The sequence below is a fragment of the Marmota monax genome, unplaced genomic scaffold (assembly GCF_021218885.2).
Source record: "Marmota monax isolate L192 unplaced genomic scaffold, Marmota_monax_Labrador192_F-V1.1 WCK01_AAM20220418_F8-fsc00004, whole genome shotgun sequence".
Classification (NCBI taxonomy): Eukaryota; Metazoa; Chordata; class Mammalia; order Rodentia; family Sciuridae; genus Marmota; species Marmota monax.
In genome coordinates, this window is record NW_026692881.1 from 17,743,293 (window position 1) to 17,769,590 (window position 26,298).

Here is a 26,298-nt window from a genome sequence, read left to right on the forward strand (position 1 = left end):
TTCTTTAGGAAGAAGACACCTTTGTTCTTTGGCATAAAGAATGAAGCGCCACCAAGCTGGCCTCGACCTCTTAGAACAGCCTCATGAGTGAAGAACAAGGTCTGTGAACAATCAAGCTTTATTTTTACAAAAATGAAAAGAATAACATATCTCCATAGCTGGCCTGAGGTAGGGCTAGCTCAGAACTCACTCAAAACTGCTAGGTTCCCTTTGTCCTTTCTTGGCTTCAAAGCAAAACTAGGTCACATTGTCCCAGGAATGAGCTCACAGCCCTAAGAGGTTGGTCAAAGGTGGAGTCTGAGGATTGGTTGATGCCAGCAGGAGCACTGGCAGCCTCACCTCTCCTTCCAGGGAAGGGCAGAAAGGGGCCATCTGCGAAGGCTAGAGTGCCTCACCTCACTCTGTGGCTGCCATGGCCCTATGAAGATATGGTGGCAGGATTGGCCTTTCCAGGATAGGTCCTTGCTCTGGTAAGATGGGTGCAAGGCCACGGGTTCAGTTGCATTCTCCCAGAGCAGCAGGTCCTGTGCCTCCACTGGTTCTGGGAGGGGCTGTATCCTTAGGTGAGCCCTGGTACCCCAGGAGCCATGGCCTCTAGCTTCAGACACCTGAACACTGTGGCAACAAGTCTAGGAGCACAGTAGGGGTGGTGGGAGGAGGTATCACTGCACCCTCCAAGCAAAAGAGGTCCCTGAGTAGCTGACTCCCCTGGCCGGCAGGCAGGGTGGCCTGTCATGGGTTTTGAAAGTCCAGGACGTGGAGGTTGTAGGACAGTGCAGCATAGAGATGCTTGGTGGTGAACCGTAGGCAGTATACGGGACTGCTGAGTGGGGTAGATGTCAGCGGGAAGGCCTAGAAGGGAGGTCACATGAAGAGGTATGAACTTTCCAAGTGGGAAATGGGGATTTCCCCAATCTAGAGTTTCAAGCCTGGTGAAACAGGGACATGTGCCATTGTAGGCTTCCTCCAGCCCTTCCTAGGCATGTCCTTGGCTCTATCACCCACTCCCAGATGTGGCCCATAATGAGTCCTGCATCCCAGAGGCATGAGGTGGGCAGGATACTTACGTGCAGGCAGGCCCTCTGACGCCGGTCCCATAGCCGCACAACGCCATAGTAGGAGGACCCTGTGGCCAGCAAGTGGTTGCCATCTGTCTGCAAGCAGTACAGGGTGCTGTCGTGGGGTTCTTCCCACTCCATGACACATTTTCTGTCCAGGAAGAGGAGATGTGGGGAGGTTCAGTGCCCGACCTAGCTTCCTCAGGTTCCTAGAAGAGCTGTGGGGCAGGGGTTACAGAGCCACACTGGACTGGAGGAGAGATTCTTAACTGACCAAACTTAAGTAGGAGAAGGCATCCTCTTTAAAGGACACTCTCCAAGCCCTAACCATAGAGCAAACACCCTCGTTTGTGTTTTCACATGGTATGGATACATGTCATAGAACCTGTGATGGGGAGAATAAAGGCCTTACTTAAAGGCTGGGGCAGAATACTGAGGGACAGTACCATACCTGATAGCTGGGGAGGCTCTGAGAAATGCCTGTCCTTATCAGGGCTTGTTGGCCACAGTTTCCCAGGCCACAGGGACCAGAGTAGAGAGTCTAAGCTTGATGTGACCTTACTGGCCCCTTCCTTCCCAGATCCTGACATGGATTCTCTGTTCTTGTCCCGTGGGCTGACCCAGGACTGGAGGGAGGACTGGGATGGGCACCAGGCTCCCACCACATATCCTCCCTCCCATGCTAGCACACTCACCGGACACTAGTGCGGAGGTCCCAGTAACGAACATAGGTGTCGTAGCCACAGGACAGCAGTGTGGAAGGGGACTCATACATGACATCTAGCACCCCAGCCCCTGGTGGAAAGTCACTGCCCAGGTGTGTCATCAGCTGCCCACTGGGGAGAGGAAGGGCAGAGGGTAAGAGGCTGCCCCACCTTGGCTGTGCACATTCTTTCCTCCTGCAGCTGGCATCAGGCCCCTGGGATGTACGGCCCGCCCTCCTCAGCTAGGAAACTCCCAACAGCACCAGTGCCCACCCCTCCCCCAGCATCCCAGCCCCCAGCTGAAGCCTCAATGGGATGGACACAGCAGCTCTGCAGCCACACCTGCACTGCCCACCCACCACCCGGCCGCTCCTTCTCAGGGCCGTGAATGGCCTTGCCAAAGGGGTCGGCCCCCCTCACGTGCACACACTTGGTTACTTTATACTCCTTGATCCTGCAGGTCATGCAGTTCTGAGCTGCCTGAGACCAATGCCTTAATTCCTGCCTGTAATCTGGGGCTCAAACCTCGTTGGGGATAAAGACCACACAAAGGGAAAAGGGGAGTCCCAGGAGATGTTAAAACAAGTAAACACCTTTGTGTCCGAGGAGAGAAATCGCTGAGAAAGCAGCTTAGCATGCTGGTCCCTGGTGTTCCCGGCCCTCTGGCCCCCAGCCTGGGGCTAGCACGCCTCTGTGATCACAGCCCCCAGCCTGCTGGGCTCCAGCCTGCTCCCCCACCCTCACCCCACCCGGAGGCCAGGAGCAGATTACTGAGAAGAACAATTTCTTTGTGACTGTGTAATTCCCTCCGTGACCGCGGCAGTGGGCAGACCCCTCGCCCCATGCCAGACCCCTAGCAACCATGTAGGGGGGCCTCCCGGCCCTAGCAACTACCCTTCAACATCAAGTGCACCCGCTAATCCCTGTGGCTAGGGGATGGGTAGAAGTATTGAGTTTCTGCAGAATGTTGGGGGAATGAAGAAGGCGGCACCCTCTGGGCCCAATGCCTCCACTTCCTTTACCTATGAGATGCTGGACCCTCCTTCCTCGCATGACAGGAAAAACAAGGTCATGGACTCTCCACAGGGGAACTCAGGTAAAAGGCCCAGGCCTGGTGTAGGGATGACTTCATGGCCCCCGGCAGTGTTCGGCAAAGAGCTTGAGGCAGATAAGGCAAGGCTGCCAGCCATATGTCCAAAGGCAGATTCTGCCCCAGGCCTCCCCCCTTACTTAGGCTGCTGACCCTCAACCCTCCCACTCCCCAAATGAGCCTCCGTCTTCTCTAAAGGCTGAAGGAAGCTGGGGGGTTCCATTCTACCACCCAGCCTTTCCCTGTGAACCCCCAGCAAGGAGCACTGCTGCTGTCCAGTGTAGGTTTAGGCCCCAAGTCCCTCCCGCTGGCCCAGCCTCCTCCAGAAGGAAGTTCTTCTTAGTGGCCCTGTGCTAGGCTGGGGAGAAAACAGGCCTGTCTGTTGGGGGCTCTGAAAGGGAGCAGGTAGAAGGGTTGCCCAATCCCCTAGAGGTCACTGACCTTGCTCTCGGAGAAGCTCTGCCTTCCCAATTGGGACACCAGCCATATCACACTAGGCAGGGCAATCTATTGTGGGTGGGGAGTAGGGGTCTTGCTCTTTCCTTCTCACAGGCACACACATACATTGTGCACACCAGGTGAAGGCTGTGTACTCCACAATTCTCTCTACTTCCAGATTTGGGGGCCCTGCCCCCTCCATTAGTGAGGCCATAAGGAATGACTGAGGCGCTCTCTCCTTTAATCTGTAGGAGTAATTTCACGTTTGTCTGTTTGAAATAGAAGATGAAAGGCGGAGAACGAGCAGAGTGGAGCCCAGCACGGCGCTGCCTGCCCACCCTAGTCCTGGGGTTCTCTCCTGAGGGGAGGACAGCCAGGCACCTACAGGGCTAGGCAGGGTCAGCAGTGCAAAGGGGAACATCCTGACTGGGCTGCCAACCTGAGCCCTGCCTCAGCATCAGAGCTGCCACTAATAAATACAGAATAGGCCATGGGCTCCTAACCCTTTGGGGGAGAACCAAGAGCCCAGTAAGTAGCAGCCCCTAGGGGCTGGGACAAGTCCCTTGAACCCCTCATCTGTTAGCCTGGCCTGGTCTGGCCAGGCGCTGAGGAGTTGCTTTCTGCTGTGTTCTCTTGATTCTCTGAAATGGCCACACACACTTTAAATGGGCCAATAAAAAGATACAATTTCTTTTGCCTCTGGACTCGAGACCCTCAAGGCTCTGTTGTGCAGTGCCTGTGAGGTTAAGTTCAGAGCATAAACTGACACACCAGGCTCTGGGAAATGGTCCGGTCTCTTCAAATAGCAGCCCAGCAGTACCATTGGAGCCCTGCTGGGGCTTTGATTTGGGAAAACAAACAGAAATGGCACCATGGGCCCTTTGTGGCCCCCACCCCAAGCCCAATTTAACTAGAAAACTCTAGCTCAACTGCTTTGGTGGAGAGAGAGACTGGCCTGACAATAGCCCCAAACTTTGGGGGGAGGGGGACAAAACAAGCTGTCTGTCTCCTCACCCCTCCTCCTGGGCTCCTTTTCTTACTACAAGTGTGTTCTTGTAAAAACGATTAGATTGCAATTTGTATAACGTGGTGACCCCCAAATTCAGACATTTCACCCCTTTTCTCTGTAAAGAATGTTAAGAATGCTTCTGAGCCTCTCACTGTGGGGGGCTGGGGGGTGCAGAGCCTTGGCTGTCACACACTTGTGTGGGAACAGGGCTCCCCCTCAGAGTCCTGGGCCAAGACAGGAGCAGGGGCCCAGACTGTCACTATAGAGGGCCAGACAAAAAGTCCATTCCCTTCCAACTCTGGACAAAGCCTGAACCTCCAGGAGCCACTGAGGGCTGGGGGGCCTCCACACCCCAGCCTCCCTGAGCCTTATTCCAGCAATTCTCTCTCAACCCAGGGAAAGATAAAGACAGATGGGGCCGCCTGCCTGCGAGAGCCTGATGAATGAGACAGGCTGGGGAGGGGTAGCCTGAAGGAGACCCATTGCCCTGGCCTGGGCTATGTGTCGCTTCTCCTAGTACCTGGGCAGGGAAAAGCAGAATATGGTCACAACCTTGAGTGGTTTCTTAAAAGAAACTCAAGTCCTCCTGGCCTAACTCACCCTGCCCTAGTGGTCTTGTTGCACATGAAGGTAGGAGAGAGGAACTGTTAACAGTCAGGGAGGAGGGAAATTTAAAACACTGACATCCATCACTATCTTTGTGGGGACAGCTAACTACAGGTAGGTATTATCCCTGAACACCTGGATGATCCATCTGGGAGAGACCCTGAGTGCCACGCTAGAATGCAATGCTCTGTTTCACTCTTATCCCAGCCTGTACATGCCTACCCCAGCCATGCACCTGCCACAGACCTCCCATGCCAGAGCACTCCCAATCAGTGCTGGCTCCATCTCCCAGCCCACATAGAATACCGTTTTCCAGCCACGTTTAGCATACTGTGTTCCTGATGGCACTCCCTCTGGTACTCATTCCCACTTCTGTTTGCATATAAGGACATCTCTTTGGCATGTGCTACCCTTAAATGCAGCAATAGATTTTGGTGAGAGAGGACGGAGGGGGACAGTTTACCTTCTTACATCTCGTTCTCCAGAGGACAAATGGCCTGAGGGTCTAATAGCTGTGCAGGTTACCTAGGAGCAGAGTAGCTACCATACAACAGCTCAGGTGAATTCTTATGTGTGTCCTGTATTATGGAGTGCCTCACACAGACCAGCTCATGTGACCCTTTAACCAGACCTATAAGGTAGCTTAACCCATTTTATTGATGAGCAAACTAAGGCTTAGAGGTTGCACGCCTAGTAAACAGCCAAGTCAAGTCTGTACTCTCTGGAGTGCATGCTCTAGTCATGGTACTTCCCCTGGGGAATGTGCCTACCCTGTCTCAGTGCCCTCAATGTCCTCTGTTCAGCTGCCCAAGAACTTTGCCCCAACAGACACACACACACCCAGGGCCACCTGCAAGTCTCACCTATGCTTTGCAGGACTGTCCACATCCCAGGTACCCCGAGGCTAGTCCTCCAGTGAGGTAAGTGACAGAATCAAAGAAACATCCCAAACATTACAGTGGAGGAGTGGAAACTGGGGAAATTTCATTGGCCCCAGTCCCTTCAGGTAAGAGAGAAAGGGCCCTTCCAAGTACATAGCTTCTCACATGCATGTATGTGTGTGTGCACACACCCCAGTACCCACCACACACACATGTTCAGACACAATGGCTCAAAGGCCCGGCAGCCGGGCAGCCCACTTTGTACTGCTAACAAGGGGATCGTAATTACAGGAAGGGACAGCCGGGCAGATAAAAGGATACAAAATTTCAACATCTGTTGCCATAAAGGGATAAGGAGAAGTGAAACGCAAAGTATCAGTTTGGTGTCAGCGGGCAGAGAGCCAATTTCAAAGAGTTTAGGGAGACAGAGGAGACAAGAAAGAAAAAGGAAAGGGGGGAGAGAAAAAGAAATTACAGGGTTCCTTAAAGAGGTAAAGAAAAAAAGAGAATGAAAAAAGCTGTCAGTAATACTTTCAAAGGAGAAGGCAGGTACTTAAAAGAAGGGCAATTCCAGTAATCAGCCTGACTGAAGGCCAGGTCCCTGCACAGGGAGGGGCATAGGGCCAGGGGCAAAGACAAAGTCACACCTGGGTGGTATATGCATAGATGGTACCCTCAAGAGCAGCCAGCCTGCCCATTGCCGCCTTTAACAAGGTGCCCCTTGCCATTCCAAATGCCATCAGATGCCCCATATTAATGTCCTGTGCCCGTGCAAGAAGATCAAGATGGGTTCCCAGCTCAGAGAGGCAGATAGGTCAGGCCATACCTGTGAACAACCTGAAGGCCTTATGAGTGTGCTAACAAGTTGAACAGTGGAAAAGGGCACAAATTCCAGGTATAGGTCAGCTCAAACAGGGCTTCATGATGGGGCACTGTTCAAACTGACATCTGAGCAGGTTTCCTTATGTGGAGTATTCATGGAGTCAGCTTGAGCAAAGGCTCAGCGGGGAAATAAAGGGTACCTGTTAGAATGGGTGGAAAGCCTATTCTGCTCCTACCCTTATTGAGAAGGAAGAGATTTAGGGGCTTTAAGATGGAAACGAAAGCATAATGGGAAACAGGATGGCCCTGGCCCAAAGGGAAGCAAGACACAGGGGATGTGCAAGAGTATGCTACATACAGGGCAATGGTATCCAGATGAGGACTCAATGCTCTGAAGTAGCCAAGTACCAAAACCCCCTTGCCCTACTTCATAGTCCTCAGAATGACTTAGGGCTGTAGCTGGCCCCTCTGTGATACCCTTCAGATCTGGGATCACAAGCCTCTTCATCTTTTTTTTTTTTTTTTTTTTTTTAGGTGTAGATGGACACAACACAATACCTTTTATTTTTTTTTTTAATGTGGTGCTGAGGATCGAACCAGGGTCCCGCCCATGCTAGGGGAGCCTTCTACCGCTGAGCCATAATCCCAGCCCAAGCCTCTTCATCTTGAAGCTCACCTGCCCACAGCTACTGGGGCAAGGAGGTATGCCCTGCTGTCAGCACCAATGCTAGCTCCAGTTCAAATGCCCCTTGACAAAAAAGTAAACCCACAGCAAAAGCAAGTCAACAGGGGGTAAGGGATGCCTGGCTCATCAGACCCACACAGACCTTCCAGCCACTGACAGGTGTACCCACACAATCAACACCTAGCACCTTCCCTAGGGCCTACTCAAGGGCCCTGGTGAAATGCAGACAGAGACCACCAGGCCTCAAGGAACTTTGGCATAGTTTCTTGAGGTCTGACAGGACCACAGGGCCAAGCTGGAGCTATTTCAGCTGTTGGCTATCACCAGAGTCTACCAAGATGGAGGTGTAGGAGTTACTGGCAATTGAGGGTTGAAAACTAGTCTTGAAGACCATTGACCATCAGAAACAGGAACCTCCAGCAGCATCTCAAGGTTGGGTAAAGGACTTCATTTTTATTGTCTAGACAGATTAGAAATTCCCTGTCCTCAGGCCCTACTCCATAGAGCTCAGCTCTAGAAAGGGAAAGGGGGACAGCCAGGCCTCTTGCCACCTACACAATGACTGTGTGCTCTTCCACCCCACCCTGCTTAGTCCATGTGGAAAATAGTCCCTAGAGGTTTTGATGGAATGAAGGGCCAGGGGAGCTAGGAAGACACTGAAAGGAGTCTCCAATCACTCAGTGTGTAGGCTGCCCGAGGAAGGGTACCTGAGAGATGCACAGGTGTGAGCTATGGTTCCACAGATGGGAATACAGGATGCCTGCCCCTTAAAAGCTGTCCCAGCCCCCACCATCCTGAGGGCAGCCTAGATGCTCAGAGTACAACTGCCCCTGCAGGATGCCCCCTCCACTCAAGTCACAGCACACACATGAAAGAAAATCCAGGAGCTACTCAGGTTTCAGTGGTGACAAGTTAAAAGCAAAAAATCCAGCCAGAGCAGCACACCACCACCCGAGTCCTGCCGGCAATGCTGCTCCACCTTGCAGGTCGCCTGTCAGTCAGGCTTTGGTGTTATTGAAAGATCAAACTGGGTCCTGCCTGGTCATTACCTTAATCCTATTTTCTACATGGCTTTATTATCTGCTTGGGCTTCTCTGGGAAAGACAGCTCTGGAGAGTCATCCTGTCCATCCATTTCCTCCCACGGAAAGCAGGCACCTGCACCAGGGCATCTCTCCTCACTCCCTCAACCCCCACTGAGGATAGGAAAGATGTTTATACAAGTCCCAGTTCCTCCCAGAGGTGAGGAGGAGAGTCTTGGGGACTGGAGAGAAGGCAGTGCCAAGTGATGCCCAGGGGAGTCCTGCCACATGCAGGACCTACAGGCCAGCCAGGGGATGGAGTGGCTGAATCTTATCTGACTCCAGTAAGAATCAAGGCTGCAGCTGTCTCGTGCCCATTTTCATTTGGGTTCATTCTGGAGGCAGTAATGACCCAGTGTTTGTGGCTGGTGAGGTCTAAGGAGAATGACATTCGAAGAGTTGGTGCTTTAGAACTCCGTCCAGACCATAAGTCCCCTTCAAGGTAACCAGGCAGCTCAAAGACAAGCTAGTCTTCAAGATGATGCTGGGCCATGGTGGTACACCCAGCTCGCACTGCCCAGTTGTATGCCATCCTACACACAGACAAGTGATGATGCTAAGCCTAAAAACTCAGTGACATGACTAAATGAAGCTGGCTTTTGACAGAAGTGCTCATCTGTGACCCACAGCCTTCCTGGAAAGAGCTTTTTTTTTGTGCCACAAGGTCAGCAGTTTTCTTTTCTCTTCCACTGGTCACAATGTCACAGGTATTTTGAGGATTAAAAAGCTAGGCCTCCACAAACTCCAGGGTACTGGTGTGGAAACAGCTGTGGGTGGGGAGGAGGCGGGAAGGAGGACAGAGCTTGCACTGGTTGAGTGTCCCTGAGGTGGGGCACTTTTTTACAATAACTTTGTTCATATTCATTCTGTTAGGTAGGGGTAATTATTTTCCATTTTTTAAGTTCCCACTGTGGAAACTGAAGCCCAGAGCAGCTCAAGATCACAGACCTAGTGGAGTAGTTCTGGAAAAAAGCTCTGGCCACACAGCAAAGCTCCCTGCAGAGCTCCTCGCAGCTTCCAGGCCCATGACCTGGTCCTGGCGTGCTTCTTCCCACTAGGGAGGGCTCCTCCTAGCTCAGCTCCTTTTAGAAGCAAGAAGGACCAGGAGTGGCAAGAGCTCAGGAGTAAACTCATGGGAACAAGTTTCACAGGCTGTAGGATGCCAACATCTCAGAGGTCTGAGACCCAAGTTTTAGCTAGGCTGGTAATGGTACAACATGACCATTGGCTACACAAACAAAAGTAGATCTAAAATCTACTGGTCTCCTCAGTACTCAGAGGGATAAAAGTGGTCCTAGAGCCAGTGTGATCCCCACACTATTCCAGCTATTCCTCAGACTTGTTCTTGTTTACCACACAATGACTCTGAGCCACACCTGCCCTCCTCCCTTGTGTTGCCAGTGTGTAGGGGAAGCTGGCTCTTCCCCTTGCCAGGGTGTGGTTTATAGTGAGCAATGGAACACAATTTTGGCTACTAGATGTGAGGAGAAGTCTGCTCAGGGGGTCCTAGCAAAAGCTTCTTCATCGTAAAAAGGGGCCCAGGCAGGGATGTGTCTTCTTTCCGTCTTCCCTTTGAGTGTTGCCTTATGAGTTAGTGCAGCTGCTCTAAACAAATCTGAAAGGAGGGGCAAAAGCCACTGTGACCAGGGCAACATAGTAGAAAGCTGAGTGAATACTGTCCTTTGTGGCCTCCAACTACTGAACTTATCAACCCTGGAACCACCCAACCACCCAACTTCTGCTCCTTGTCATCTAAGATCATAATAATTACATTATTGCTTGAGCCATTTTAAATTAGGTCTTTGTTACTTATAACACTATGGCTAATTGTTCTACTGTGTCCATAAGGAAAACCTGAAGAACCTAGATTTTTTTTCTTCTGAAAAAGAGGACCCTGGAAGAGCAGAACCAATTCAGACATCTACAGCCTATCCTTCAAGGGAGAGGTTCAGCTGCTGCTTGTCCAGGATCAAGCTCTAGGAAGCAAATGGCCTTAATGAGGGGTAAGCGTCCTAACACCCAGGGCAACCTGGAGATGCAGTGTTCTGTTTGGGGATGTACTCAGTTTTCCATCCCTGTTCTTGGATGACTACTAGAAGAGGATGTTATAGGAAAAACCATTTTTAATTAAAACATTTTGTATTACAAAAAAACTTTTGGAAAGATTAATAACAGAATGGACTTTTCAGAAAGAAGACCTTATGAACACTTCCCTAGGGAAGTGGAGAGAAAAGGAGAAGACAAAACTAGATCAACCAGAGGAAGAGACTGGCAAGAAACACACCTTCACTGCTACTGTAAATTTTGGCATTTAAAATTCAGGGCTTGGGCTGGGATGTGGCTCAAGCGGTAGCGAGCTCGCCGGGCATGCGTGCGGCCCGGGTTCGATCCTCAGCACCACATACAAACAAAGATGTTGTGTCCGCCAAATACTAAAAAATAAATATTAAAAAATTCTCTCTCTCTCTACCTCTATCTCTCTCACTCTCTCTTTAAAAAAAAAAAAAAATAAAAAAAATAAAATAAAATTCAGGGCTAAAGCTACAGAGCCAGCCTCGGTGTCCATCAACAAATGAATGGATAAAGAAAATGAAATTGGGCTGGGGATGTGGCTCAAGCAGTAGCACGCTCACCTGGCATGCATGCGGCCCGGGTTCGATCCTCAGCACCACATACAAACGAAGATGTTGTGTCCGCCAAAAACTAAAAAATAAATAAATAAAAATCTCTCTCTCTTTAAAAAAAAAAGAAAAGAAAAGAAAAGAAAATTATGTTATTTAAAGGAAAATGGATGGAATTTGAGAATATTTGGTTAAGTGAAATAAATAGGGTCATGTGTTTTCTCTCATATGTGAAAGCTAGAGAGGAAAAAGGAAAAGGAGATTTCATGAAATCTCATGAAAACGGAAAGATGATCAGTAGAGTACAGGAAAGGGACCAGGAGGAGAGAGGAGGGAAGGGAAAAGGGAAATACTGGGAATGATATTGGCCAAATTATTGTTATACTGTGTGCATGTAAGAATGTGTAGCAACAAATCCCAGCATTATGTACAACTATAATGTACCAATAAAAATTGTGGGGAAAAAAAAAACTCAGGGCTAACTGAAAAGTCTTTAGACTTAAAGGTATAATCAATAAGGAAAAAAAAGTCAATAATTTGGACTGGATCAAAATTTAAAACCTGTTCTGCAGAAATGCATTAAACTACACATTAAGCTATAGATTAGGAGAAGATATTTGCAAACCACTAATTTGCAAAGAACTAATGTCTAGAATATATAAAGAATGTGCAAAAGTCATCAGTAAAAAAAACAAACAACCCAGTGGGCCAAGACATGGTCAGATATTTTGCTAATAAGCAGAACATGCAAATAGTAAATAAACATATGGAAATATGTTCAATATCATCAGCTACTAGCAAAACTGCAGTTAAAACCAAGATGAGCCAGGTATGGTAGTGCACACTTATGATCCCAGTGGCTTGGAGGCTGAAGCAGGAGGGTCATGAGTTCAAAGCCAGCCTCAGCAAAATGAGGCTCTGTCTCTAAATAAAATACAAAATAGGACTGGGGATGTGGCTCAATGGTCGAGTTCCCCTGAGTTCAATTCCCAGTACCCTCCCCAAATAAAAACCAGGATAAGATACCTATTATACAACAGCTAAAATAAAAAATAATGACAATATCAAATGCTGGTAAAAATGTAAAGAATCTCTCATACATTGCTGGTAGAAATGTAAAATGATATTGATACTCTGAAAAAGTTGGACAGAAAAAAACCAAACATACACTTATCAAACAACCTAGCACATTTATCCCAGAGAAATGAAAATATGCACCCACAAAACTGGAAATCCACATGTAGCAAAATGAAATTAAACCCCTTTCTATTACCCTATACAAAATTAAACTCGAAGTGGCTCAAGGACCTAGGCATTAGACCAGAGACCCTGCACCTATGAGAAGAAAAAGTAGGAGCAAATCACATCATGTCGGCTTAGGAACGGAATTCCTCAATAAGACTCCTAAAGATGTAAAATTAAGAATCAATAAATGGGATGGTATCAAACTAAAAAGGTTCTTCACAGCAAACAATCAAGAACATGAAGAGAAAGCCTAGAGAATGGGAGAAAATATTTGCCATCTGCACCTCAGAGCATTAGTCTCCAGGATATACAAAGAACTCAAAAAACTCGACATAAAAAAAAAAAAAACCCACAAATAACCCAATCAATAAATGGGCAAAGGAACTGCACAGACACTTCACAGAACAAGAAATACTACTGGTCAACAAATATATGAAAAAATGTTCAAAATTTCTAGCAGTTAGAGAAATGCAAATTAATGCACTGAGATTTCGTCTCACTCCAGTAAGAATGGCAATTATCTGGGCTGGGGATGTGGCTCAAGTGGTAGCACGGTCACAAGGCATGCGTGAGGTACTGGGTTCAACTCTCAGCACCACGTAAAAAATTAAAAAAAAATAAAGATGCTGTGTCCACCTAAAACTAAAAAATAAATATTAAAAGAAAAAGAATGGCAATTATCAAGAATACAAATAACAATAACTGTTGGTGAGGATGTGGGGGAAAAGGTACACTCATACTCTGCTGATGGGACTGCAAATCAGTGTAACCACTTTGGAAAGCAATATGGAGATTTCTTAGAAAACTTGGAATAGAACCACCATTTGATCCAGTTATCCCACTCCTCAGCACATACCCAAAGGACTTAAAGTCAGCCTACTCTAGTGATGTGGCCGCATCAATGTTTAAACAACTCAGTTCACAATAGCTAAGATTTGGAACCAACCTAGGTGCCCTTCAACAGATGAGTGGATAAAGAAACTATGGTATAAATACACAATGGACTATTACTCAGCCATAAAGAAGAAGGAAACTATGGCATTTGTAGGTAAATGGATGGAACTGGAGAGCATCATTCTAAGTGAAATAAGCCAATCCTCAAAAAAACCAAGGCCAAATATCCTCTCTGATATGATGATGCTAATACACAATAAGGGCAGGGGAGGGAAGAATAGAAGTTCATTGTATTAGACAAAGGAGAAATGAAGGGAAGGGGTGGGGGAAGGGAATAGGAAAGACAGTAGAATGAATCAGACATAACTTTGCTATGTTCATATATGAATACCCAACCAGTGTAACTCCATATCCTGTACAACCACAAGAATGGGAAATTATACTCCATAAATTTATAATAAGTGCAAATACATTCTACTGTCGTGTGTAACTAAAAAGAATTTAAAAATTTTAAAAAACGTGCATCGAGGGCTGGGGATGTGGCTCAAACGGTAGCGCGCTCGCCTGGCATGCGTGCGGCCCGGGTTCGATCCTCAGCACCACATACAAACAAAGATGTTGTGTCCACCGAAAGCTAAAAAAAAATAAAATAAAAAAATTCTCTCTCTCTCTTAAAAAAAATGTGCATCCACATAAAAACCTATCACATATGTTTTTTTTTTAATTTTTTAATATTTATTTTTTAGTTTTCGGTGGACACAACATCTTTATTATTTTATTTTTATGTGGTGCTGAGGATAGAACCCAGCGCCCCACGCATGCCAGGCGAGCACGTTACCGCTTGAGCCACACCCCTAGCCCCATGTTCTTAACAGCTTTATCTGCAATAGTCAAAAAATTGAAAACAACCTAAGTGCACTTCAAAGGATTGATGTTCTTTAATGGAGAAAGAAACTTGGGTGCATCCACACCATGGAACACTACTCAGAAAAAAAGAGGAAATAAGCTACTGATACATGCAGTACTTCCATGAGTCTCACAGAAAGTGTGCTAAATTTTTTAAAGAACCAGTCACAAAAGGTAACATACTGTGTGATTCCATTTATGTAACATCTTCAAAATGACAAAATTAGATGGAGAACACAGAAGTGGTTGCCAGGAGTTACAGACAAGAGGGAATGGTATAACTGTGAAGGGGTGGATGAGGGATATTTGTGCTAATGGAACAGATAGTTCTGTATATTGATTGTGGAAGTGAGCACATGAATCTTCACATGTAATAAACTGCATAGAATTACACATACATTCACAATTGAAATAAAGGACAGTGGATTGCATCCATGCCAATTCCCTAGTTTTGACATTATACTATATTATGTAAGATGTTAATGAGTATTTAAGTTACCTTTGTAACTCTATGCATATATAATTATTTCAAAATAAAAGTTTTTTTTTTAAATAACAGAATGTTAGATAATCAGATGGGACAGTGTCAAGCCTACCAAAGCAAGGAATAAAACCTAGATGTATTTTAATTGTTCTGTATAATTGTTTTTATAGATTCTATAAACCACCTCCATAATTTCTTTTACAAAAATCACCTGAGGATAAATGGGATTTTATGTAATCATGTAGCCAGTAACTCCTAAGAGAGGATATCATAATTCCAAATTGTTATCACAAATTCCATATGAAATTATTTCCTTGTTACAAATTACTTCAATGTTCTCCTCAATCTAACCCCAAATGACTCCACATCAGAAGGCACCACCATGGAGGTTGCCAGTAGGTTTCAGGCCAGAATCTTCTCTAGCCTCCTCCCCAGGACCACTTGGCAAACTGAGGCAGGGCTGGCTCTGCTAGCTCTTTCCTTTGCCTCCCCAGTTATTCCAGCTCCACCTCCCACTGGATGCCATGGTGGGCTCAGGAATCTTACCTGTTGAGGTCCCAGATTCTTAGGGGTGAGAAGTGCCCACAACAAGCTGTCCCTGTCACAAAAGAGCTGCCAAACAAAAAGAGAACAGAGTTAGATCTGGCTTGTCAGAACTTGTGTCGAAAATGGCCACACAGTGGAAAATGCAGGGCTTGTTTCCTAGGGGATGGTGGAGTTAATCCAGAATGAAAAGCAGCTGAGAGTGATCAGAGCAATCATGGGAAGATAGCTTGGAAGGGGAGGGCTGCAGACTCCCAGGGCTGCCTGGACAGAGGACCTTTGGGTTCAATCATAGCTGAGGGGCTGGGGTTGTGGCTCAGCTGTAGAGTGCTTGCCTAGCATGTGGGAGGCCCTGGGTTCAATCTTCAGCACTACATAAAAGTGAAAAAATAAAGTAAAGGTATAAAAAAAAAAAAAAATCATAGATGAGCCTACTACTCACACTGGGTTGAGTGGTCTCTGCCCACCATAAAACAGACCTCTAGATGTTCCATTCTGGGCCCAAGGGAGCAAGCCTGTCAGGCTGCAGTTGTATGAACACAAGAGCACATGCCACAGCCCAGAAAAGGCCTCATGGGGGGCTGGGGATATAGCTCAGTTGGTAGAGTACTTGCCTTGCATGCACAAGTCCCTGGGTTCGATTCCCAGTACCACCAAAAAAAAAAAAAAAAAAAAGCCTCATGGGAACACACAATTGGAGGCTAGTAGGTGATGCCCTAGTTAGAGGCAGGGGTGACTGGAGCATTCCTGAATGGTTTAAGAACTGAGGGAACCTGGCAATATGGGATAAGCACGGGCAGGTATAAATGTATCAAACTGAGAAAAGGACAAAGAGGAAAGGTAAGTAAATCCTACAGATAAGTTTATGCTAATACACAGGCTGGACACGTGAGGGATCAAGTGGTCAGGGGAGTGGGATGGGAGTCAGGAAAAGTCCTCCAAAGGTACTGTCCAAAGTTGCCAAGATGCAGGTGAGAAGTATGCTGGCCATGTTTTTCTAAGTGTCTCTTAAACCCCTAAAGACTCAACGTATAATCTGCATAGTTTTATTTTAAGTGGAGACATGAACTGTGTGGGAAGGGTCAATGTAATAAGCCAGGCTATCCACAGTGCTAGGACTAGAACTTGAACCTATGAGCCAGACCAGTCCTTTGTTTGAGAATTTGGCAGCAGCAACACACAAGGGATGGGGAGTTGCCTTCAGGAAACCTAGGCTTGAAAATCTAAGGCCAAACAGGAAAATTAAAAGCAATTGTGTCATTCAGGGGCCCTGGGGCAGGGATAGGCCATGTCTCTACTTGTCTTGTATGGGGCAAGAGAGACTGGATATACTAATGACACATTGGCAATGTGAGGCAGGAGCCCATCTGCCCAGTCCAGCACCTGTGCTCTACTCCCAGGCCTGTCAGTGAGAAATGGATTTCTACAGGAAGGACTCTCAAGAAACCAGTGGCTTGGGCTGGACTGGGGAGCTGGCTGCTGTTGCTGATAAGGGAGATGTTAGGGCAGGCATTAGCCAAGCTGCTGATTTACCATCCAAATTGCAGGGTGGTGTGGCTTGTCAGTCCCAAGCTGATAACAAAGCCATATGAGACACCCTGGGGCCCTTGTGCCTCAAGTCAAGACTTCCTTCAGGGACATGCTCTATCATCCCAGCTTCCTCTTGACCTACAGGATTGCCAGCAGCCACTATACTGTAGAGCAGCAGTGCCAAAACAACCACTCCTGCCATGCCCCAAGCAACTCCCAGGCTAGGAAGCATCCACTGGACATTGAAGATCCAAACTACAAAATCAGGAGGTGTGGCCCTCACCTCCCTCCCACCATACTTTTCTCTTTAGGGTAATCTATTAATAATTGGTAAAGCCAATTACCTTAAGTTGGAAACATAATAGCCACTTGGAAATCATTGGATCGGGCAATTGGGTTCTCTAAATTTTGAGGAGTGGGGGCCAGGTGGAGGGTGCCAATGCAGACAGACATCTTAAGGAGGCCTACAGCAGGCCTCTGGTTAGCCACAGGCCTAAATTAGTGTCAAGGTAAGTCAATGGGGGCGGGGTGGAGTGTAGAACTTTAATTCTTGCCACACCCACAAATCTGACCTCTCAGCAGGCAGGGTGGGGGTGGGATGGGGACGCCATACCCCTTCTCAGGGATTCCTGTCCTATACTCACCCATATCTACCCATAACCATCTGCCACTAACAGAAGAGCCCCTCACCTTCATATCCTATGAAGGGCTTTCTTAATTGCCTGGTCATAATACCTATCACCGTTTCTCTCTAAAAGCTATCCTTTCCTCTTGCCTAGCTACTGTGAAACAGGAAGGGAGATAAAGAAGAGTGTTTTCAAGGGACTTATGAAGACTTAAGAGTTTAATGAAATATAACACTCAGTAAAAAAAAAAACTATGTGAGCAACAGTTTAGCATACCTTGAGCCAGATCCTGCTGGGGGACACCAGGACTCACATCCAAACCAGGGATTGCCTGGGGCACTAAGGGTCAGACTGCCTGTAGACACAATCCTGCACACCTAGAACTATTTCCCACTACTTGTGGCCATGCTTGCTCCCCACCCCACTCCCCAGTTCCTACAGTCATTAGGAAGAATGAGGTAAAAGCCACAGAGCAGCGAGATTCAAAATCAGATGATAAAAAAGGGTAAGCTCAAGTGCAGTGTCCCAGAGCTTGCAACAGACACGTGGGGCAGAAGAAGGGAAGGGATTCACTACTTGGGCAAACCCAAAAGATGTTTCACATCCCAGTGAACCCATGAAATACAAGTCATTATTCCCATTGTAGAGAAAGGGAAATGAAGCAACAGCCCAGCTTCAGGGAACACGCCAGGATTCTGTGGCTGTACATAGGACCTGCTGCATACACGGTTGGCACCCTCCATACTGTCCAGAAAGGGTACTTTGAAAGGGGCTATGGGTGGGGTTTGTTCCTCACGGATGGCTCCATCACCCTCAGTTCTCTAAGCTCCACAGCCCTTGTGCCCAATGTAACACCGTGGTCTGGTCTCCTGCACCCTTGGCATCTACCTGACATCAGCACCTATTCTTTCCACATCCTTTACTGTGCTGGGCCTGATACTAAGCACGTCAACGGTTCAAGAAATCTGTAGAACTACAAAATGAAAACACATGTCATTCCTTCTATGGCTCCTCCTAAGGAACTGTCATGTGTACTTCAGAGCTCAGCAGTACATGACCCAGAGGAGGAACTTCACACAAATCTGTGGAATTGCACAGAAAGGGCCTTACAGGGCCCAAAGCCAACATAGCTCAAGAAGTCAGTCATGTGGGCTGAGAAGGTGGTTCCACTGCTGCCTTTTTATTTATTTATTTATTTTTAAAAAATATTTTGTTTTTCAGTTGTAGTTGGACACAATATCTTTATTTTATTTTTATGTGGTGCTAAGGATCGAACCCAGCGCCCCACATGTGCTAGGCGAGCGCTCTACCGCTGAGCCACAACCCCAGCCCCTGCCTTTTTATTTTTTTGGTGATACTAGAGATTGAACTCAGGACCTTGCAAATGCTTGGCAAGGATTCTACCACTGAGCTACATCCCCCAGTCCTTTTTACTTTATTTTGAGACAGGGTCTCCAAGTTGCCCAGGCTGGCCTCAAATTTGTGATCTTTCTGCTTAAGTCTCCAGTGTATCTGGGATCACAGACATTACCCTGGGCCCAGCTCCCTTTTTTTTTTTTTTTAGGTGGTGCTGGGGATTGAACCCAGGGTCTTGGGCATGGGAGTCAAGCACTCTACCAATTGAGCTATATCCCCAGCACCAGCTCCTTCTACTTCTTGAAGGAATACCCCCAAATCACCAAATACTGAAATCTGAATGACACCTGACTGTTACACATGGTTGTGAGAGAAATCCCTCATAAGAACCTCAAAAGAAATACTAACAGTATCTAAAACCAGTGTCAACACACATCCATACATGCTCACGCAAATACAGGCACTCTCTTAGCCAGATGGTCCAAAAGTCATTCCTTTTTGGACCAGAAATTCCTTACCTAAAGCCAGTTTTCTACAATTTCTCATCCTGTCACAGATCTTCTCCAGATTTTCAACCTACTGTACTTGTCCCCTAGCTCAAGCTCAGGTGAGCCTGGCATCACAGATGCTATCACAGCCCAAGAAGTAGACACAGAAGTCCTCACATCAAGAAAGACACCAGGACAATTAGGGATTCTGTATATAAGTTGAAGAACAGATGGTAACAAGACACTAAAAGAGGAAGAGGAAGGTGAGAGGGAAAGTAAAATGAATTGGGCATGGACAGACTGAAAGGAAAGTAGACTGTCACTGCTTTTGCATCAGTTTAGGCTGTTTTAACAACACTAGTACAATCAGCCCTGCATATCTATGGGTTCTGCCTCCATGAATTCAACCAACCATTGGTCAAAAACATTCAGAAAAAAAAAAAAGATTGCATCTTTACAGAGCATGGCTTTCTTTTCCTCAACTATGTGAGCTGGGGATGTAGCTCAGTTGGTAGAGTGCTTGCCTTGCATGCATTAGGCTCTGGGTTCAATCCCTAGCACCACACACACACACACCCACACACACACACACCCACACACACACACACACACACACCAAAAAAAAAAAAAACCACAATATAACAACTATTTACATAACACATTAGGAAATAATCTAAAACTGATTTAAAGTATATGGGAGCCTGGTGCAGTGGTACTCACCTGTAATCCCAGAAAGTCAGGAAGCTGAGGCAGGAGGATCACAAGCTCAAAACCAGCCTCAGCAATTTAGCAAGACCCTAAGCAACTTAGTGAGAACATGTCTCAAAAAATAAAAAGAGCTGGGGACGTGGCTCAGTGAGAAATTGCCCCTGGGTTCAACCCCACTACCAAAATAAATAAATAAGGTACATGGGAGGATGTACATGGGTCACATCCAAGTACTATGTCATTTTATATAAGGAACTTAAACATCTACAGATTTGGGCACTGATGGGGAGTTAGTATCTTGGAATCAATCTCCCAAGATACTGATGATGACTAATTTATGGAGCACCTACTATTTTCAGGCACTGAGTAAGTGTTTCAAAAACATTATTCTACTTAATCCTCATAACATTCATTTTACAGATGAGGAAACTGAAGCTTAGAGAGGTAATGAAAATTGCTCTAGCTCACACAAGTAGTGACCAGTAGGACTGAAATTGGACTCTGGCCAGTCTGGATTCTAGAGCCCAAGCTTTCATATCACCACTTACCACTCTTATCTGGGCTACAATTCAAGTCTTATTTGTGTCCCAACATTATATTGTGCATAATGCCTAATATATTGAAAACTCAAATGCTTTTTGAATGAATGAAGCAACAAACAAATGATTTCACCTGAAGAAGAAAGAAGAGCCTGGCTTGGAGACACAGTGGCAGAAGTGGTGTGATCAGCGGCTGTGCCCGTGGCTGGCCTGGAGCTGCCCAGCTGGCCCAGGCCCCAGCAGCCTCTGAGCCTGGGCTGACACACTTTGGCAAGGGAGGCCACCAGAGCTGTCACATCATTCACCAACATGCCCATCAAGTGTATTCAGTTCTCTTCAACCCGCATTGGCATTTTAATTACTGTTGGGTAAACTAATTTGTACAAATGAAGGCCAGGCTGCCTAATAGAATATGCAAGCTCTCTGACCTCTGACAGGCACTGACACGAGATACAAAGGCAGCCGAGGAAGGCTTTTTATCTGAGCCTTATTACTCTCTATTACTCCAATTAGTCAGGCTCCACTGCTCCTAATTGGAGGAAAAATTGCAATTAAATCAATTTTTGATGGGCTGCAAGTGGGCTCCTGAACCGCCCTGCTTGTGAAACACTGATATTATAGCAGCAAAGGTCACAGGCCTCATCGGCACCTGGGGGCCCCCCGATTTCCCTTGGCCCCCTCCTTAAATACCTCAAGAAAACCCCTGCCCCTCTATCAGCTTGGCCAGCAAGGGTGGAAAGGAGGGAGTCATTAGAACATGTCAGGTCTCATTGCTGCTGCCACCATCTGCTAACCTCTGTCGCTGACATCATTACAGCGGGTAAGTCCCGAAGCATGAATACAGTGCGAAGGTCACACAAACTGGCGAGGGGAAGCCAGGGCAGTGGCTGCAGTGACAGCACAGTGAGGGAGGGACCAGTGGAGGGGGAGCAAGGGTCAAGAAAAGTCAGGAAGAGGAAAGATAGAGGCGGAAGCCTGTGAAAGTACGAGAAAGCTAGTGTCTGAGATTCAGGCCCACAGGGTACCTTAGGCACCCAGGAGGAAGGAAACAAATGTGCATTGGGAGGGAAAAAAAAGAGACAAAGAAATCTTGTTTTTCTCACACAAACACCCCCCACCTTGCAGCCAGGGGTACACCCACCCTGAATGCATCCACAGACCTGGTAATGGGGGCCCAGAGCATGCAAATAGGGCCCACTGTCCACAGTGGCATGTAGAAGAAGAGGGGGAATTCCAAGAGCTAAATACAACTTTGTTCATCAAACTAAAGGACAGTAAGACCAACAGGCCTGTCTGAAGGTTGAATGAGTAAACTTTAAGACAAACAGAATCCCCATTTCACACACAACTGGCATACAATAACCTCAAAGACAGGGTGCAGGCAGAAAATATACATTCAGTTTAGCCAACTTCATGGATGACTGGGCCACAATCAGGTAATTGGGGAAGGAGGAAATCCCTTGCCTTCAAGGGGCCAAGACCAAAAACATGGGAGATAAACAATGATTATTCTACTCAACGGAATATTACAAGGTCATTTAAAATGATGTTCCCGGGCTGGGATTGTTGCTCAGCAGTAGAGTGCTCGCCTAGCGCGTGTGAGGCCCTGGGTTCAATCCTCAGCATCACATAAAAATAAATAAATAAAACAAAGGTAGTGTGTGCAACTACAACTAAAAAATAAATAAATATTAAAAATAAAATAAAATAAAATGATGTTCCCAGTGATTACAGGCAAGGTAATTATGATGTAATAATATAAGAGAAAAAAGTAGGGTCCAAACTGCTTTATTACAACTATTTTTTAAAAAACAGTTTGTGCAGTCAGGCGTGGTGGTATACACCTGTAATCCCAGCGATTCGGGAGGCTGAGGCAGGAGGATCACAAGTTCAAGACCAGCCTCAGCAACTTAGCAAGGCCCTCAGCAATTTAGACCCTGTCTCAAATTTTAAAAATTAAAAGTGCTGGTGATATGGCTCAGTGGTAAAGCACCCCTAGGTTCAATACCCAGTATTAAAAAGCAAAAAAACACCCTGTGCATAGAAAATGAAAGAGTGGGAGAAAACACTAAAATGCTTAAAGTAATTGTGTTAGGGCAAAAAAGTGATAAGTAATTCTTTCCTCTTTTTTCTTTTCCAAATCTTATCTTTAATGAGTATTCTGTACTGATTTTTAAAGAGAAAAACACATTATTTACATTTTGTAAGAGAAACCACAATGTAGTAAACACTCCTGTCGAAATTCAGGGCCCTCAAGAGCAGGCAGACTAGATAATGAGCTGCCTGCTAGAGCCAGTGTCAGCAACGTCCACCCTGACACACCTTGGGCTGAAGCAGTACCCAAGGTCAGGTCAGGAAGCCCCTGATCAGAAGGCAGGAACTCCACTGGCCTCTCCTCTCAACGTGGCCCTAGTGGCTAGCAGGGAGAAGACTGACTCCTGATGTCTACAATTGGGAAACCCTGAACTACCTCTCTCTTTAGTTACACACACAGGCCTCAGACCTCTCTCAGGCCAAGACCATCAAGGACAGAATGGTACAAGAGGATTCCTAGAAGATTAGGCCTGGATAGAATGGCTGGAGCTCCTGCTGCTTTACTCCTCACCCCACTGTAATTCTAACAAGGCAGGCCCAATAAAGGGCCCCAGGGAGGATGTGATCCCACAGCTGGGAAGTGCCTACAGGGAGACCAATGGTAAAGGATAAAAGATCCTGGCCCAGGATAGAGAAGAGGTGGCTTGGGGCAGAGGCTGTTCTTCCCAGATGCACTCACTCCACTCAAGAATCAGAAACTTGAGCAATGGAAGGATGGAATTAATAGAGAGGGGAAAACATTAAGAAAAAAAAACAAAAACAAATCCATTACAGTGGAATGACTTATGCTCATTTGATCTTTGAATTTAACAAGATGGGCTGAGGGCTTCAGGGAGAAGAGTTTCTAAACTATATTTTCCATTATATGGCACTGAAACACATGCAACTGCTTGCCCTGTGTGCTTCTGAAAGAAAGAAATGGCAATGTGTCTCAGGGCTAAAGGAAACAAACACTAACTAGGGCAGACTTCCTAAGAAATGACAATATGATATTCACAAAATTAGATACCCAAAAAGAAGCATGGAAAAAGACTAGCTATACATGGTTATTATTTGCAGACAATATAACTGTTTATCTAGAAAACGTAATAGATTCAGTGAAAAAAAGAAATTCAAACTAATCCCAGAGTTGAATGAGGTGGCAGGAATGTGGCATGCAATAGCAGAAAGGAATACAGGCATGGATTCTTGGCTCTGCACCTAGTTACTGGGTCATCTTAGGCAAGTTATTTAACCTCTCTAAAGTCCAGTGCTATGGGTTCAAAGTGTTCTGAGTGTCCCCTAAGGGTTCATATCATGAAATTTAATCCCCATTGTGAGATATTCAGAAGGTGGAAACTTAACCCAAGTATAGCATTTAGAGAGGAAGCCTTTGGGAGGTGATTAGAATTAGATAAGGTTATCAGGGTGGAACCCCCATGACTGAATCCTGGAGGCTTTATAAGAAGAGAGAAAGACAGACAAACACACCAGAGGAAACACAATGACCCAGCTGCATGTTCCAGTCTCTTGGAATGCAATGCCCTGCACCACCTCAGGACTCTGCCAGCAAGAAGTCCATCATGAGATGTGGCTCATCAACCCTGTATCTCCAGAACCTTGAGCCAAACAAACCTCTTTTCTTCATAAAGTTACCCAGCCTCACGTATTTTGTGATTGTAAGAGAAAAATGGACAAATACACCTAGTTTCTTTATCTGTAAAATAGGAATGACAATAGTACCTAGACATACACTTGTAAAAATTCTTGGGGATAAATGCTTGGAACAGTGTATGGCATATCACAAACACCCACAGACATACAAGCAATAACCAATTAAAAAATGTAAATATACATTCACGGAAAGAATTTTAAAACTATAAAATACTTTAAAAAAGTAAGAAAAGGCCAAGAGGCATAGTGGTATAAGCCTGTAATCCCACTGACTTGGAGGATCATGAATTTGAGACCAGCCTCAGCAACTTAGTGAGACTTGGTCTCAAAAAATAAAAAAAGAAAAGATCCACATGCAAAACACATAAGACTTTACTAAAGGACATTGAATAACTGGAGAAATGTATCATGCTCCTAGATAGGAAGTCTCAAGATTATGGGACGGTCAGTTCTCCTCTAATTAATCTACAAATTCAATATCATCTTATCTAACCAATTTTTTTAAAAAAAAATCTTTATTTTATTTATTTATTTTTATGTGGTGCTGAGGCTTGAACCCAGTGCCTCACACTCACGTGCTAGGCAAGTGCTCTACTGCTGAGCCACAATCCCAGCCCCATAACCAAGATTTTTTATTTAATCAATTGATTCTAAAATTCATCTGGAAGAAAAGTATAAAAATAACCCAGGCATATTTGAAAAAGAACAATGAGAAAGTTACTCTACCAGATCAAAAGATAGTGTAAAGCTTACTATGCTAGAGTAAACAGATATTATATAGAGTAGACTATATTCACGCTAGACAGATAGATCAATGGACCAGAATAAAGAATACAAAGCCACACCCATGTATTTGTGGAGAATCAGATCTTAACTGTGATCTTCAGAGAGAGTGGTAAAAAAATGAAACCAGTTAACAAATGGTACAGATTATTGAATATACATGTGAAAAAATAAAATGAAATTAGAGCCCTGCCTCCAGGAGATGTTAATTCCAGATGGACTTAGGAAATAAACTTTTTTAAAACTCTATGAAAAGCCATGAAAGTTATAGGAAAATATTTTTATAATCTCAGAAAGGTATTAATCTGAGGCTATAAAGGTAAAGTTGATAGAATTAATCTGCAAGTAACAGAAATTTCTACACAACAGAAGACATCATAATCAACCAGCTGAAAGGCACTACCATACATATGAAATAGTCAAAAAATTAATATAATCCAGATTGTATAAAGAGATATTATAAATCATGGGGGAAAGTAGCTAAATGGGCAAAAAAAGTGAATAAAATTTTTATAGAAAAAATATGCATTGCCGGCTGGGTAAGGTGATGCACACCTGTAATCTCTGCAGGCTCAGGAGGCTGAGGCCGAAGAATCACAAGTTCAAAGCTAGCCTCAACAACTTAGTGAGGTCCTGTCTCAAAATAAAAATATAAAAAGGGCTGGGGATATGGAGAATCAGATCTTAACTGTGATCTTCAGAGAAAGTGGATAAAAAATGAAACCATTTTTTATGGCTCAGTGGTTATGCTCCCCTGATACAATCCCTGATACAAAAAAAAAAAAAAAAAAATTTACTTCTATATAAATGTTAGAATAGTGTTAAACCTACAGTAATCAAAGGATTATAAATCAATTAAAACAACAAAAATAATCACAAATCCTTACATACATACTTGGTGCTGTTCTAAGAACTTTCCATAGAGTTCATTTAACCTTCAAAATATTCCTACATATCTGATAATATTTTTCTAGCTATGATAATGGTATTATGATTACATTTTAAAAGCATCACTGTCTTTCAGAGGATACACTAAAATATTCGTAGAATATTTTATTTACTCAGAAGTTATATTTACTCTGATATTTGTTTTAAGATAATATGGGAGAGTCTGCTGATATTGTTACATTTTTAATTGCTTAAAGAAAAATTAAGTCCTACAAGGGTTAAGATTTATTCAAGTCTTCATTTGTTCTAAAGTCTCTTTTTGGTTTGTAACTCTAATTAAACAAACTAAAAAAAAAAAAAAAAAGATAAGATGGAGGAGAATGGAAGTACTGATGAAGCAAGAATAGCCAAGGGTTGGAAATTATTTTATTTTTGTATATTTTGAAATTTTCTATAATCAAGATTTTTAAGGTCACTATGATGTATATACTATCAATATTATCCCCTTTTATGAATGAGGAAATTGAGGAACACAGAGGTTCAATAAACTTATCATGTCACACAAC

The 26,298-nt window shown here is 45.2% G+C and overlaps 1 protein-coding gene and 1 non-coding gene across 4 annotated transcripts in view; one reads left to right on the forward strand and one right to left on the reverse strand.

Moving 5' to 3' along the window:
* Positions 1-100: 100 nt before the first annotated feature.
* The window catches only part of Fbxw4 (F-box and WD repeat domain containing 4), an 88,670-nt gene continuing 62,472 nt past the window's right edge, over positions 101-26,298 (reverse strand). For 2 of the 3 annotated variants that reach the window (XM_046450499.2, XM_046450500.2), the window contains exons 6-9: positions 15,071-15,136; positions 1,754-1,894; positions 1,068-1,209; positions 101-852 (exon numbers count right to left, since the gene is read on the reverse strand). In XM_046450499.2, coding sequence (XP_046306455.1) covers positions 733-852; positions 1,068-1,209; positions 1,754-1,894; positions 15,071-15,136 — 469 coding nt within the window. In that variant the 3' untranslated portion in view covers positions 101-732. Of the gene's footprint in view, positions 853-1,067; positions 1,210-1,753; positions 1,895-11,007; positions 11,078-15,070; positions 15,137-26,298 lie in introns of those variants that run through there. The other variant, XR_009227311.1, reaches the window with a different exon arrangement.
* Positions 15,651-15,723, forward strand: Trnaa-ugc (transfer RNA alanine (anticodon UGC)). The gene has a single exon. It is a non-coding gene; the product is annotated as a tRNA-Ala (tRNA).